The sequence below is a fragment of the Phoenix dactylifera genome, chromosome 11 (genome assembly GCF_009389715.1).
Source record: "Phoenix dactylifera cultivar Barhee BC4 chromosome 11, palm_55x_up_171113_PBpolish2nd_filt_p, whole genome shotgun sequence".
Classification (NCBI taxonomy): Eukaryota; Viridiplantae; Streptophyta; class Magnoliopsida; order Arecales; family Arecaceae; genus Phoenix; species Phoenix dactylifera.
Window position 1 is genome coordinate 14,677,214 of NC_052402.1, and position 17,254 is coordinate 14,694,467.

Here is a 17,254-nt window from a genome sequence, read left to right on the forward strand (position 1 = left end):
AAAAAACAGAGGATTCTTACTTTTTCTCTTTGTTTTTTCTTCTCTTCTCTCCACTTTTCCCTATCCAATCAATGCAAATGCTAGTGAAGAAAACTTGCCTGTATGCCATGGGATATTTGTTGATGTAATTATTTGTAGTCGGAAAATATGAGACTTACTTAAGTCTGAATTCAGACTTTAGTTTGCCTCCGCATGCTTAATAAGATTCTCTTCTCGATCATGTACACATTATTAATGGCAAAGTTCCCTGTTGAAATATCAAAGCTCAATCAAAGTCCCAATTAAAACTTTATTGCATCCTTTGTGGCATGAGGAACCTGTTGATGTTTTCCTTTTTTTTTTAATGACTTTAAGAGCTGTTTCGACGGTGGGGAAAAGTTTTTTAAAATTTCAACACAGAGTTTGAAAAATGCACCCGATTCTTAATTGAACTGAACCTAACAACTTTAGAAAGCTTACATTTTATACTCGTAGTAGGTTAATAATACTATCATTACAAGAATATATAAAAGATTAGGTGGGTTGTTAGAGGTCAGTGCCTAAGCTATTAACATAAGCAGAGTTTGAAATTTTTCAACATTCAGTAATGGATGAGCCATGAGTGGAAACTTCACACGGCTTGGTTTGGATGATGAGATGGTGAGAGGCTCGGTGTTGCAAAGATATCAGAGCATGCAAATTGAGCAGAATGAAACATCGAAAGAAAATTTAAATAAAAATAAAATACTATTATTATATTAAGGATATTTAAATTAAGATAAAAGTTATACAACTTTGGGCCGATCTATTTTTATACAAGCAAATGTAGGCCGATCTATTTTGATTGAACCGAAGGCCCAAATGAAGAGGTACAAACAAATCTTGTAAAATAATAAGAAATTTATCCCCGAGAACCAGGGCTCGTCGAAGATGCTGGAAAAAGAGTGCATTAAGCATTACATGGCCATAAGATGCAGAAATGAAAGCTTCACAGACACTCTTATCTATGAGTTTGGGTTGCATAATGTAGTAAATTGGATTCGATTAAATTAGATCGGTGTAGATATACCGTAAATTAAATTAGATGAGATTAGACTCTAAGGTAGCATTTGGTGACCAAAATGGGATCACCGAGATGATTTTATATCACTGACGATTCTTATCCTGAGATAATCTGATCCCCGATAATTTAAGATCACCGTGTTTGTTATGCTATGTTCCACTAATTAAAAATTCTCAAGTATATCTGATTAACCTATTTAGTATTCAATGAGAATCCAAAATTACTTACTATATAATACCAAAATTATCCCTAATATATTTCATAAAATATATTTATTAATCATATAAAATATATTATAATAAAATATTAATATATTCTATAAAAATATACATATTAGTTCTATAAATTATTAATCCTATAAGTATATTAATTATTATTATAGAATTAATATTTATATTTATACTTATAATATATTTTTTAAAACTAATAATTATTTTGATTAAAAAATAAGACAAATAGAAATAAGATATTAAATACTTTCATTATATAAATACAAAGTACAATAATATTTTTACTATAATTTAAAATTATCATTAAATAATAATATAACAATAATATAATTAATAATATATATTATAATATAATATTTTATAAATATTATATATATAATATTAATAATATATTGAAATTTTTTTTTGTGTGAGATTAAGAGGTATTTTTGTTCTCAATTTTTAGCGCAAAATTTTTATCCTCGGGTGTTCTTGGATTCTCGACCTTAAAGATGGGCAAAGATGGAGATGATTTATTACTGCTATATAAAATTATGGTAGTGCAACCAAATACGGTAATCTAATATTTTTATTCATATTATTCTCTTGAGATGTTCATCCGATACCAAACAGCCGCCGATGGTGTAACATAACGCACAGAAACCGCTACAACGTTTGGCTTTTAAAAGACGGTCCGAGATATACGATATGAATCCGGCTGAATCCAAGCGTATACTTCTTTCTTGACGTCTGTCCTCGTCTTCTTGCCCCGTTTACATCTCCAGTCCTCTCTCGCCCTCCTAGGGTTTTTCGGGCTTCCCCTCCGACATCCCTGTTTTCCGGCGAGAGGCAGAGATAAGGATCCCCATGGCCGGAATTCGGTGGCCGCCGGAGGACTCCGAGCTGCTCCCACCCCGTCCACCGACCACCGCCGACCTGATCTCAGACGACGACCGGTCCGTGGCCGCGGACTCCTGGTCCATAAAGAGCGAGTACGGGAGCACGCTGGATGACGAACAGCGCCACGTCGAGGCCGCCGAGGTCCTCGCTGGCGGCAACTTCGCGGCCGCAGCCTCCGATTACAGGTCTCTCCTTTTTCCTCTTCTCTCTTTCCAGTTCTTGGAATTTGGGGGTTTCCGGGTGTCCTTTTTCTTTTGGATTTCTTGATTTGTTGCTTTAGAGTTTATGCTGATGAGTCTTTGGGATGCTGAAACACTTCAAATTACTTTGATTGCATCAATAAGATAGTCGATTACCTTCAGATTTTATATTTCTAGCGGTTGGTCTGAGTGTATGGTTATGCTTGTTACTTGCATCCAGAGCATTGCGGAAACAGTTCATGGCAGCGGTTCTGGTAAAGTTAAGTTCAGCAAAAACCTTGAACATTTGCTTATGGGACTTAAACCTATGTCTATGTTATGTGGCTTTAGGATTGTTAAAATTTGGGGAAACTTTTACCTCGCGAAGAGAGTGACAGCTATCAACTGATCTGGCTTTTTGTTAAGATCATGAATCATGATCGAGATCTTTTGTATGGATTTTTGTTGAGGAACTTGATTGTTCCCTTAACACAGGTAGGCTTATGAAACTGCGTATGAAAGCAGTAGAAGTAGTCAGAAATCTCTATGAAAGAATTTTTTGGGCAAGAAAAGATTTTGGCACTGGGAAGAAACTAGAGATGGTGAACAAGGCTGTGTTTGCTCCTTGATTTTCTGATATGTGTGCTTTGCACCACAGCATGGGCATATCTCGGGTCAACAGAAATGATAACTATTTGGGGGAACCTTTAAATACCACATTCTTTGTAGTATTTCCTAAAATGACCTGGAAGTTTGATTCAGGAGGATCCTTAGACTTGATGTAGACCACAACGAGCGGGGCTGGACAGAGTTCAATCGCGAGATGGGGAAACAAGCATTTTTTCACCTCCAATACTGATTTAGCAAGAGCTAAACACCCTAAACAGGGGGAGTCCTGATCTAGGAGGATCTTTAGACTCGATGTGGACCATGTTGACCACTACGAGCGGAGCTGGACGGGGTTCAAGAGCAAAATCAGCCACATCGGGAAGCCGAGTCGCAACCAAACTTTCGAAGGCCATAATTTGGTCATACGATGTCCGATTGAGATGATCTCTTTTTTTTTTTTTTTTTTGAAATTGGGTATCTTTTCGAGATTTGCAACTTTGGGCCAACCTTCTAGAAGGTTGAATCGAGCGTTTAGGGCTCGAAATGGGCTGGTCAAACCGAAAGTTTTCTTTTCGAATGAGGCTTTGAGCGGGCGTAGCTTTCTATCTGATAAAAAATTAGACGGAGCGACAGAAGGCAGAGTTGACGTAGAAGTCGAGATCTACCTCTTCGAGATTTTTAGCTTTTTTCTACTAGAGATGTTTATTTTATGAAAAAAGATTAAAATTCCGCAATCTTTTTTTTTTTTTTTTTGAGGAATTCGAGTTGGGTGGGTTGAAGGAAATCTTTCTTCTCCCCGATCGAATCAAAGTTGGTGCTATGAGCCTAGGTATCCAAGTGATCAAGTAATTGCACAGTGGTAAAACATAGAATTTATAACCCCCATTCTAGAAGATACTACAATCACAGATAATGCCTTGAAATCTTTAGAATCTGGATGCTTCCCAATAGTTCTTTGGCGATGCTGCTCCCACAATTTCCACTCACTGTATGAGGGATCATGCATCATACTTTTGGTCTCCCATAAAAGAAATGTGATTGTTGAAATTAGTTAACTATTCAACTTGTCATCCCGGTGAGAGTTAAACTATATTAGCCATGAAAAGGTGATGACACCATTAATGTCAAATGTAATCATGATGAACAATATGAGATACTCTATGATAAGGGTCTCTATGATTCTATACCACACTTAAGCTTGGATTTAAAATGTACAACAGGGTTCTACATCCTTGAAAAGGAGGTCCTGAACCTAGTAGAAGGATGGCAATCCCATCCTCCTACCTCCCACCCTGGAAAAATAAATCTGTTGCAATCCTAGATGAATTGATAAGCCTATTCAAAGAGGAGCAAAAGAACTGCGAAAAAACAGGTTCTGCGAATACCCATAAGGGCCACTTTGAGCTACTTGAATTGATAAGCCTATTCAAAGAGGAGCAAAAGAGCTGCGAAAAAACAGGTTCTGCAAATACCCATAAGGGCCACTTTGAGCTACTGAAACTCCGAAAGGACAATGTCATGTAGCACATATATCGTTGAAGTAGCAGAAACTTCCCAATTTTCAGTGAAAAAAGGATGGAAAGCGGGCAAGCTGACTCAGCATGTGCTAGTAGTGGAACATTTGAAGTGCAATCCATGACCTAGGATGGTAGTGCAGACCAAGTGGATGTGAAACACCAAAAATGATGAATAAATCAAACAATTTCAACATAAAATGCCCAATTCAACAAAAAATGATGGATAGTTGGTTGGGTAGGTGGATTATGTTTTACTCGGTGTTTGTAGAGCTCAAATTAGTGGTTTACATGGCTTGTGCTGGTTTCAAACAAAGGGAAGGGTTGGGGGGGGGGGGGGTTGCAAGGTGGGGAAAATGGGAAAATGAAGTAAAATTTATCAATAGAGGGAGAACAAGGATTTAGTATGTCTTGCCAAATGAGTACATATAAAAGAACAATTATATGGATCAGAGGGAAAGAAAAATCAGGATCAGGTTTTATATGGGGAAGACAGTTTGATATCTTGTTATTGCTATCAAATAAACCACTGAAAAATTTGAGGACTACTACTTGTAGAGGGAGATCGTTTGCATGATATTTGCAGATGTTGGTTAGAGGTTGGTGGGCAGAGGAAGAACCACTGTGAAAAGACCATATGCAAATCGCAATTGGATTAAGTATCACAAGGATTTACTGAGTCCAACAACTCTCTAGCAGCTGCCAATGATCGGATAGTTGAAAGCTGCTCACAATCTAACCAAACTGATCTGTGAGTTCATGCGATGACTGTTATGGCACTGGGTCTTAATCTTGTGGCTGGATAATTGAATGTGAACTTGCTCTTTTTTTGGTAACTCTGTTAAAATTTCAATCAAAGGTCAATTAGTCTAATCTTAAATTGGTATCATAAACTTGAGGAGGATATGTATTGGACCGAATATTTATGCCCAGTTCAAGTATATATATTGCATAAAGTCACACTGAGCTAACATTGTTTCCGTAGTGCTGCAGTGTGAGTGCTCGATATTTTAATTGTAGATACTAATGTTGTCTATGAATGGACAAAGTACATATCATGGACATCATGCTATTCACATGTTTGTACATTGAAGGCACTCAATAGTTATGAAGGTTTGTGATTTATTATGTTTTGCCATTCATGTACCCCAGTGAAGGTCAGAATCACAATGGACACTAAACTTAGTTCTCTTTCCTCTTGATTGATAATGGTCGCTTGATTATCATCTCCTTTCCTTGGCTGAGGTCTTAATGGAGGAGTCCACCATCGAGATATTGCTACGTGGACACTTGTGGGTCTTTCCCATCAGGAGAAACTTATATTCTGTTATCAGTTACACCCCATTTTGATGCATGATCATGCTTTTCTTTAAACATGCAAACTTAATCTGAAAACAATCTAAATCTTTCACAAAACATAAGAAACAATATAAACGACTAAAGTGCCTAATAGCATTAGAACTCATATAGAGCTAAATGATTCTAATAAATAAGTCATTTTGCTAAAATTAGTGTCACTAAAATACTCTGCACCCAGCTGAAATCATCTGTTGTAATGCAAAAATGTTTCTATAACATATACTTTGAGCTAAAGTATCCCCCTTTTAGCTCAAAAAAGCACTTGGAAGTTTCTTTATGCTAGTTCAATCTGATCCTCATTTTACTTATATAAGAAGACATTGACCAAAATTCTTGCTCTTCCGCTTGAGCATGAATTTTAAGATGCAAACTGTTCAGTTCAGAAATTTGACCCTCTTTGTACAATAATCCTGCACTTAGATGCCCTTAGTCCTGCATCTTAAGGAATTTAGACTATTAAATCTTTATTCATTTGAAAGATAGTGATACAATTTGTGTATTGAGTATCACACTCTCTTCTAGTATTCAGCTTCCTTGGGAACACACGCTCACACACTCACACGTGTGTGTGTGTATATGTGTGTGTGTGTGTTGCGTGTTTGTCTGCATGATTATGTGTGTGTGCGTGTTTGCATGTTTATACTGAATGTTGTTTGTAGTCTTCATCTTGTCTTCTTGTTTAGCAAGGATAGAGGACTCTGTAAGACCCTAGATTTTACATGCCAGAGCTGTACTTGTGTTGAGGAGGGTCATAAACTCCTGAGGAGAAAATGTGCCATATTTATGTCTTGTCTGTCCTTGAATTAAAGCAGTTCTGCTGGAGCATGAACCTCTTTATTGACATTTCTTACTTTGTTGTTATGGTATTGTTCTTTAGAGACATCATTTTGTAAAGAAAGACTGTGCTTTTTCTCTCTCATTGCAAAGATTTAAAATTTGAAGTGTTTGTTAGACTGTTGTTTTTATTCCTAATTTTTAAGATCTGGCAAACTTTTGCTTTGGCATTCCATCTGGAGTTGCAACACTACTTGAAATTATATTGATCAATATATTGACAAAGAAAAGAATGATGCTCATGATGAGTTCTTAGTTATTCTTGTAAAGTACCAGTCCTTTGTTTGTATTGACCATTCTGGTATGCTATTGCTAGCTTTCGCAGTAGTTGGTTTGAAGTTACTTTTTTTTTTTTTTTTTCAAAACAGTTCAGATAAGGATGAGCCAGATGCCAGTGAGGTTGAAACGTCAATGTTGGGCTTTCAGAGCTACTGGGATGCTTCTTATGCGGAGGATCTTGCGAATTTTCGTGAACATGGCCATGGTGGTGAAATTTGGTTAGTAGTACTCTAAAATGCTGACTTAAGTGGCAACTTCATTGTTTCAAACAATTAACCTTGCAATCTTTAGTTTCAGGCTGTTCTGTAAAATAATCATCTTAATTTATCTGGCTCTTATTGTTTGTTCTTTTTAGTTTATTTGGATTATTATGTCTCACTGGCAACATATGTGAGGTTTTGTTTTGCTATTTTTTTGCTCCTTCTAGTTTACTTTTCCTGTACAGATGATTGATTCACTTGTTTCTATGAGGGAGAGAATTGCTATTAAGAAGCTAAACTATATATTAGCTTCATCGATGGTTATTTGTAAAATAATTCATCCCCTGCCTTCTCTGTGCAAAACATATTTAACATACAATGAGTTGTATATCTGTTTGAAACTTTGAATTCTGATATCTTCTGCCTAGCAATATTTGTTTCTTCATGTTTATGTAAGTTATCTGTTGTGGTGCTGCGGACTAGAATCTAACAAATAGGAATCACCTTTGCAAACAATGCTAATATTGGGTGTATATGTGCTTTAACCTTAACTGTTTGGGCTATATGGAACAAGCAATGCATAAAAAAACAGATGATGTTGTTCTCAAAGACAATGATTGCCATGGGGAATATTGCGTTTGGGCAGATATAAGCATTGTATTCTAAGGTATATTTGATGATGGTGGTTGTATGAGAGGACTGTGTCTGTGGACACTTATTTTTATTGTATGCATTGCATGTGATTGAACTAAAAGGATATATTATTTGATGGATGGTTGCTTTCCTATCAAGCATCTCTGTTTTAAAAGATTGGTGTGTTTGATGGGTTGGTTGTGACTCCGTCACGTGATTTGGGAGCAAAGGCAGTAGGCTGTGATCCATCAACCAGTTAGCAGGGATGGAAATTAATGCTTCTCTGTTCTATTTTCCATCTTTAATTCATCAAGAGGCTGTAGGAGCACATAGGATAAAAAGAAAGCTGGTTGTAGTTATCGAAGGAAAAAAAAAGGTGGGGCATGACTCCCTTGGAGAAAGAGAATGAGGGAGCCATTCAGGAGTTCCCTATATATTTGTAGTATACAAGACAGTTAAATAGATATGTCTAGTACCAGACTTATGTCTGGTATTTCACTGCAAGCATTTAATTTTCAGTTAGGCTAGTGCTGCTTGCTTCAGCTGCATGTTTAATTCCGATTCTACTTGGTACTAGTGATTCTGCTGTGCTTTTTTGCTTTAATATTTTGCAGTGCAAGTTATTGATGATTTATATTAATCCTGCCTTTCATATTGTGGATGACCATTTTTTTTTAGATTTCCATATTTTTGAGAGATTGGAGAGGTTGGATGCAAGATTTCTTGGATCGCCTATGAATTTATTATGGTATACTATATATTGATCAGAAAATTTACAAATTTACAAAAGAGATCATGCTGGATCTATATTGACTCAACTTTAAATATTAAAGAATATGTAGCTGCACTATATGTTGTTTATACAGAGCTTCATGATGAACATGCGCTCAGGTAAATACCTTTCACATGCAATCATGTGAATATCTTTTAACTGTATTGACTATCTCCATTTTAATCAGCCCGAGGGTTTCTGTATCAATCCCTTTAAGAATCTATTTGTTTATGATTGTACAAGTGACTTATGTGAGGAAAATTCACGTAAGCTTTCACCAGAGTAGTTTAAGCCAATCAAAGCCATAACATTGGCAAAATCATTTGCCCAATTCGGTCAATTAATCTATGCTTTCAGATTTCACTTTCTCCTAAAATTTGTCGTACAAAGTTTTTTTTTCTCCTAAAATTAATCTATGGTTTCAGAGTTCACTTTCTCCTAATATTTAATGTGCTCTCTCTAAATTAAAATATGCCACGGTGTACTTCAATGTGGTAGACTTTTTATTCTCCCATATTTTGTGGTTTGATTTGTGGAAGATTGGTCTGTGACAAATCAAATAAACAGTGACAAATTTAATTGAGGACAGAACGTAATATTGCAAACTATAGGTTTCCTATGAGCATAGACAGCCACCCTCCAACAAGATAAAGAATACTCCCAGACCACAAATGAAACCAAGCCTGTTTTTATATTTGAACACATGATTTATATAGTTGGAGGCCTCTAAAACATATTATATTTGGGTTTTAGGTATTGTAATTCTAGATTCTCTGGATTCTCAATATAGGTGGGTCATCTACTTTGTGCTTGTAACATTTTTGAGTTCAAAACCACAAATGCTGTACATGGAATCGTTGTTCATCTCACTTGTCCTGTCTCCATATATGTATTGAGGATTTGACTCCAATTGGCTTTTCTGCCAGCAGGTTTGGTGTTGAAGTCATGGATACTGTTGCAACTTGGACTAAAAACTTGTGTGAGAACATGTCCCAGGGTCGGAATGTAGCTGATGACAGCAATTTTAAATCTGAATCTAGCAAAGCCTTCAAGGACTTGTCCAGCTGTAGTGTGCTTGACCTTGGAACTGGAAATGGTCTGCTTCTGCAAAAGCTTGCAAAACAAGGGTATTCTTACTGAATATTTGCTTCATACTATTTGATGCTTCTATTTTGCACAGATTTTTCTAGTATGTTTTTTTTGTATGGAATGTAAGAATATGTCTGCCATGTACTTCCATTTGGTTCCTATTTGGTTTTATGGGATGTCGTGTTGGATGATACTACATAAGAAAGCATCTAGTTTGGTTTCTTGCACTTTCCCGGAAGTTGTTGAAGCGGGTGCATGATAGCTACATAATACTTAGAGTGCATTCTAAGAGAAAGATATGGGGTTATGTAAAATGTAATGCTTTTGTGTTCTCGCCAAATTTTGCAATACTTATGCATTTCTTGCTTTGGTTCATATTCAGCTTTGCTGCTTTGTTCATTAAATTCTTTATATTCAAAGACAGATCAGATCATTTATTATGACAATTTGCAGCAATTTCACAAGATACACTGTGCATTGCAGACAATTAGGCCTATAAATTTATGCATCATTTATACCAGCAAAAGCTGAAGTAACCAACTAAATTCTTTAGAGAAAACCTTCATAAGGACCTTAAAAAATGGGAAAAGAATTAGATGCAGTTCAGACCATATAAATTGTCGAGACTGAGTCAGTGCCTGCAGTGGAGTTAGTCACATTAAGCTCTCTTTTTATGCTTGAAGCATCTTCTATCAACTTTGTCAGTATTTTACATAAATGCGATCTGAATCCCCCAATCTAAAACATGCCCATGTTACAAGACAATGGATAAGAAAGATATTATAATTTTGGATTGGTGATTGGATGGTGGATGTAGTACCGGAACATAGACTTTTTTGTTGGCATCGGCAACCGACATATTTTCCGATATTTTTCCTGTTGAATCACTCCATGGAAGAAATCTAACAGGATATTATAATTATCAATATTTTGCGTTGCCTTCATGACAGGAACCATCATATAGCTGTTTCAACAATACAGTATTAGACAGCATATACTGCCATGTTATGTAGGATTGAAAAGTTTATGCCAATGAACATGTTTATAGGGACCAATTGAAGGATTGAATCTTTAAGTAACAGTCGATTTGGGTCATTCCACACTCTTCTCTCTGAATGTGTGCAATATGCAAGAAACTAATATTTAACTGATTTTTTTTCAGGTTTTCCGATTTGATGGGAACTGATTACAGTGAAGGAGCAATCAGCCTTGCACGAAACCTTGCTATTCGTGATGGATTTCCCCAAATAAACTTCTTGGTATGTCATAGTCTCAATTTGTGGCAATGCTGCTGGACTATTGTTCTCATTTCTGGCCATCATCAATCAATCCAATATTGCACTCATACATCCATAATAAACATACATACATGGATAGATACATCCCTACACATAGACATACATATATAGGTACACACATATATATTGACCTAGAATATATGCCTTTTTAAGAGCTGTTGATAATTTTAGGTGGATACCCTTACAATAAATATATTTGCAATATCAGTTGATAATTTTATCATTTTCCTTGGACAGTTGAATAATTTCTATTATTTCTTAAACACGTTCTTGTTCATGTCTTGCCTTGTTGCTGTTCTGCTTTGACATCAAAAGGTTGCACTGAGGTCCGGTTCTGTTATTTCATTCTTATTGCAGATATCTAGCATTTTTAAGTTAATATTGTTTTTTATTTCTATGTGACTGATTTTCTATTTTTGTTTTATAAGCTTTGAATCTATCTGAAGTCCCATCATAGGTCTTATGTATAAATAACAATATGTAATTTTATCATATATAGATGACATTGTTGTATTTAGCCATGTCTTCTGACAGCTCCATATCTGTTTTATTGATCTTTGGGTGAATTATGTTTGTGATGTTGTGTGGCATAACTGCAGGCTTTACATCTACTTGTTTTGTTGATGATTTTTTTAAAAATGAGCTAGCTCTGAAAACAAAAATGAAACTTTTGCATGGTCATACCTGCTAGTTTTATGCCTCAGAGATGAATATATTCTCTTATCACTTATCAAACTTGCTATTTTCCTTCTTCATCTTGGCACTTTCCAAATTTGGTGAAACTGTAGAGGGTGATTCCTTGTTATATGAGCTTAAACTGTTTAACCTATTAGGTAGTATGTCTCTGTACCAATCGATAGCCTCCAAGGCTTCGTGGAAGGCTCCTTTCTTTCTGAAAGTTGCCATTGCTAGGCATTTGGCATCATGTTGAAGAGGTGATGTTTGGTTGAAAGCAACTTCTAAAACACTCTCAGACTTTGATAAATCATATCTTGATCCATAATGCACCCACCCAAATTTTTGTGTTCAGGTATTGTTGATAAATTTGCCCTCAACTTTGCCTTTGGCTAATGAAATGAGTTGTATGCAAACTTCCATGGGCGATAAACTTCAGAGGCCATGAAGATCGTTAAGCATGAATGATGAAATCATATACCTAGTTGCTGACGAAAGCATTCGCTTTCTACCTTGAGTGTGGACTAAATTGCTTGCTACCAGAATTTACTGACATTATACTTTTCCTAGTTATGTAGAATGATTTCAGATGTGCATTATGTGGTCCATAGAGAAGCTAAGCAACCTGCACCAAGGCAGCAAACCCAGGCTGGGTGCTATGTCAGATACACGACAGCTCAATGCTACTTGAATCATCTAATTCTGGCTGATGAAAATTGATATGTGAAAGACTAGAATTTTTGGGTATCGCTAGAAAAGTTATAGTGAAGTTTTTGCATGATATTATTGTCTTTGCCAACTAAACTCATGAATCTTAAATTAGTCTAGACCATGATTGAAAAGCTTGAAGTCAAACTTGAAGTAAGACATGCCTTGGATTTGATTCTGATTGGCATTTCTAGGAAATATTAATTCACTGTAGCATTAAAAAAGAGTGAATTTGTAGCATTAGAGAGGAACATTTTCTGTTTGTGTGCAACTTCTTTTTTTTATTGTATAAATATTTTATGCTGAAGTTAAAGCACCAAATGCATTTAATCTCAGTCAGGCCCAGCTAATTATAGTCAAGTGCAATTTAATCATTAATTTGGGCAAAATGGCAAAGATTTTTTTATTTTAGGACACCTTATCTTCAATTTTTTTTCGAGATTGCTTGCAATGCACATAACTGCACTGTTGCTTTGTATGATCTTGCTATAGTTAGTTAGTTTGGATAAATTTCATCATTTGAGATCTTGATAAAATAGAGGTCTAGTATCTTATTTTAATGTATGGCAAAATTATGGCTGAGAATTGGCTCTGCTTATCAATTGTGCTCTTGAAATGTTCTTGCACTTATAAATTTATCATGTATCACTATTGGCTATGAAGGTTTCATATTTATGTATATTTGCATGTTTTGGTTCTTGGATCTTAATCTGACACATTTGTTGTAGGTTGATGATGTTCTGGAGACAAAATTGGACAGAAAATTTCATGTTGTGATGGACAAAGGCACATTAGATGCCATTGGGTTACATCCAGATGGCCCTGTCAAAAGGTAATATTACTTAAAAAAGTTAAATTTAGGTACTTCGTTACTGGATCTTGGTTTGTATGTTTCAATTTCCTGATTCCATCAAAATGTTCCACAAGTTTTGGATGCATTAAATTTACCTTATAAAATGAGAAAAAAGAAAAGTGAAATGATTTTCTTCCTCATAACTGATGCATAACCAGATAAAGGGCTACATATATTAACAATATCTTGGCTAGCTGTTATGGGTTGAGCAATGATTTGAATCAGGTATATCTACCCAAGAATTTGATTAATGTTGCCACCATTTCTGAAAGTTTTTTGGTGCGCGACTTGGTGTTCATTATAAAAGAAAAATGATCAGATATGGTGGATATGATATTAGTATCATCTGATGCTTCTTAATTAATGCAGGTATAGAGTACTGCAAAATTTTATTTGTATTCATTACATGATTTTTATATTATTGTTTTTTTTCAGGATAATGTATTGGGAGTCAGTATCAAACTTGGTAGCTCCTGGCGGGATATTGGTCGGTGCTCTTTTATCTGGATGGTTTCTTGAGATCTGAATGATCTGTTCCTGTCACCCTTATACCTTCTGTTCATCCTTGACCATCATATTCCTTATATTTTGTGCTCTTTTTTATTGATGCATTTGAGCACATATCGCAGGTGATCACATCATGTAACAACACCAAAGATGAGTTGTTGCTAGAGGCGGAAAACTTCAACAAAAGAAGGCGTACTGCCGAGGACCTGGACCAAGAGGCAGGCAGTGGGGCTGCTGTCTTTCGATACCTCGATCATGTCCGCACATATCCTACCATTATGTTTGGCGGGGTGGAAGGGTCGCGTGTGTGCACTGTTGCATTTCTTCGAAATTAAATCCTTTTTATGTAGTCTTCCAGTTATTCATGGAGCAGGGCCTGCTGTTGACTTGGAATACCCAGTACTTTTCCAGTTAGGAATGGTGTCCTTAGAGCTACTTGCTCTTCTGGTTTGAACAACAGCAGCAGAGGTGAACATGTTTTAATTTGGGTTGATGATTGGTGATGGGAACACTGAACTGATACTTCGTCCAGAACTGTTCAGTTGGATTTTTAGTAGGCATTGATGACATTGACTGCCTATGTAGTATACAAGATTTTTTTTTTCAAATTTACATTTGGTTCGCTCATGAGCAAAGCATCAAAATTTTCATGTCATGTTCTGCGACAACGTACAGTTGGTGAGGATCCAAGCTCATTATTGTCATGTAAACTTCACACCGCTGCCAAAATCGTTCCAGATGTCAATACGAAAATTGCGTCATAAATTTTTATGCTGCATTTAGTTGGTGAGGCGGTATACAAATCCTTTTAACTTATTTAGCCTCTTTTCAGTCCATGATCATTGTAGCACAGGTTAAAACATTTTCAGAAAGGGTGGAATTGAGTGTTATAGAAATATTGGTATGCTATTTTGCTAATTTATTTATTCTACTTAATGTTAAAATAATGTATTTTAATGAAAAAGTGAAATAATTTAATCCCCTCTCTCTAGTTTACTTTAGCTAATTTGGATATATGTATTCTCTGATCAAATGCAGCCTGATCTGGTTGAAGTAATTGCTTTAATCCGACAGAGGGTGCCACTGGTTTGTTTTAGTTGGTCATCACGAGGAGCTGTACCCGGTGATACCGAGTAAATTACCAACGATGCGAACACCCGCCAGTAAGCATATAATCATATGAATAACGTCGGCAGGGTTCTCACCCTATTCTTAAAAATAAAGCGAAATGAATAACTTTTACATGTGTATCAGTTTTTTCTTTTTTTTCTTTTTGGTAATACGGGTAGTTTATACAACTCTAGAGTGTAACTGAGGATACAATAATACGGAAAGGAAAAAGGATAGCCTTTAAGTCTATCCTGCAAATAATCACAAGAATGCTGAAACATATACGAAGCGATCCAGTTAGTCGTCGTATTCAGCTTTCGATATACATGGTTGACTTAGAAGGTGGCATAACTCATCACCATCTTGCAGATGTCTTGCAATAGTGGATGTTTGCTTTCTGCTCTCATCGTCGCTGAGTACCTCTCAAGTTGAATACTGTCAGCTCTTAACATACCCCTTGCATAAATGATATCCTTCCATATGCCCTCAGCTCCACTTTATGAACTAAGACATCATAGATGTGCTTGCCCCTTACGGCCACCAATCTAGAGTCAAAATTTCTTATCACGAATCCTACCGTGTCCACCGTCAGACACATTTCCATCGAAATTAACCTTGAGAAAATTGGAAGATGAAGACTTCCGAGAGACGAAGATCGTCTAAGTCACTGCAGAAGCTGATGGGAGTCTTAGATGTCTCTTGTTATCCAGGTTCACTGGTAGAAAAAAGTTGAAGAATCTTGGCCGTATTAGGTGAGACCCTATTCTTAAAAATAAAGCAAAAATGAATAGCTTTTACATGTGTACCAGTTTTTTCTGCTTTCAAATTCTTCCCCTCAATGCAGTCACGTTCTTAGCTGGACAGGTCAGCCACCTTTAATTTTTAAATCAGTTTGTCCGAACCATCGAAATTTATTTGTTCAATAAACAGATAATCATCTGGAAGTCGTATAACTTTGGGCATTGGTACTTTTCCCCAGCAATTCCTTCAAAGCCTGGATAGCCGGAGATTGGGGGTTCTGAAAATTTTGAAAAGTAAATAACTCCGCCATTTACTCCCACCTTATATTTTAAAATTATCAAAAAATAGAATCCACTCATTAGTAAAAAGTAATTATAGAGCAACGGCATAATTATCTTTTTGATCAAGAGGAATCATAGTTTTATCGATTGCATTATGGTGCTACGTAATCACTAAATGGAGACAAGAACACCGTATACAAACGGAAATAAGCATTTAACTTTTTGAAGGTCAAAAAAAATCCTGGAATTTCCATCCGATTTCCAAACCAGGACTTACAGCCCATGCACTTCGTTTTTGGGCTCATAAGTTGGTTACTGGGCCTACCAATTGTTGGGTCGCCACAAGAGACCCAATCCTAATTAAGAGAAGTGGGGGCCGGTATCTTGATCCAGATTTCATGGGGCCTAATACCCCCATCAACTTAAACGAGTTGGGTGCGGGTCCGGCAAGACCAAACCCGAGTCCTCTTCTCCATCCGCTCTCCTTGCCACCTATAGCTCCTCCAGCAGCCCAATCGCCCAGTTTTGAGTCTTAATTATGTTTATCTCCATGCTTCCAGCTGATCAAATTTGGTAGGAAGAGAATTTCACCAGCAGTAGTGCCTTGGACGAACAAGAAACGTCACAATATTTTGATCCTCTGCCCCTCCTCTTGGCCAGGTAAGATTTTTGCCTCAACCCCTACAACCAGCTCATCTTTACATTGAAGCATTTTATTGAAATGACTGCTAATTGGGTGGCCTATTTGGTTGCTAACAACGGGCTCCGGATTTGTGCCTGCTGGACCGATCGCCGCAGCTCATAGGACATGCATCTCAATCTTGTATACTGAACCTTGTGAGTGTCCTTCTCACTAGCAGCTGAACTATTTTTCTTTTACAAAACATTTGTATGATATGTTTGTCATAGTTCCATAACCTTCATATCTCCATGCTCTACTTCAGCGCATATTCATTCTCATTTGACTTGCCTTAACATATATCTTGGGGCCAAATGCGAGGTTTTTGATATGCTCACAGAGGACACTCTCCCATTATATGATCAATGCAGATTAGATCAGGTGCAGCACTGCAAATATTGGACATTTGTATGAAGCCACAACCACTTTCGACCAGTATTCAAATATCTTCCAACTCATGACACTGATGCCATCGCAGCTGATTTTCTTCAAATATCTTAGATTCATACTCTCCAGATGTCATTCTGCAGAACAATGCAGTGAGTGTGTTGCTTTTTGATGGGAGGTGGTGCTGGGAACATTGGGGTCAACACTGCTCGCTGTTTAGGAATAGTTACAGCAATACATTATTGTTTACTTGTTTGCAGGTTCTTTCACTGTGTAGCCCCGTTGGATATATATCATCCATCAAGGGCTTGATTAATTGGCCAAAACAAGATTTTAAATTCCGTGAGAGTGGGAGTGGGAGTGTAGGATGGGAGTGTCCCAATTTCTCCATGAAAT

The 17,254-nt window shown here is 36.6% G+C and overlaps 1 protein-coding gene across 2 annotated transcripts; it reads left to right on the forward strand.

The window, feature by feature from the left end:
• Positions 1-1,960: 1,960 nt before the first annotated feature.
• Positions 1,961-14,315, forward strand: LOC103715170 (EEF1A lysine methyltransferase 2). Of its 2 annotated transcripts, none has more exons than XM_008802709.3 (7): positions 1,961-2,336; positions 7,015-7,143; positions 9,457-9,657; positions 10,782-10,878; positions 13,029-13,132; positions 13,589-13,640; positions 13,783-14,315. In XM_008802709.3, the coding sequence occupies exons 1-7, from the start codon at positions 2,119-2,121 to the stop codon at positions 13,993-13,995; spliced, it is 1,014 nt and encodes a 337-aa protein (XP_008800931.2). In that variant the 5' UTR covers positions 1,961-2,118; the 3' UTR covers positions 13,996-14,315. The 2 variants fall into 2 exon arrangements, with proteins under 2 accessions (XP_008800931.2, XP_008800933.2); XM_008802711.3 differs by having other exon boundaries at positions 9,460-9,657.
• Positions 14,316-17,254: the final 2,939 nt, after the last annotated feature.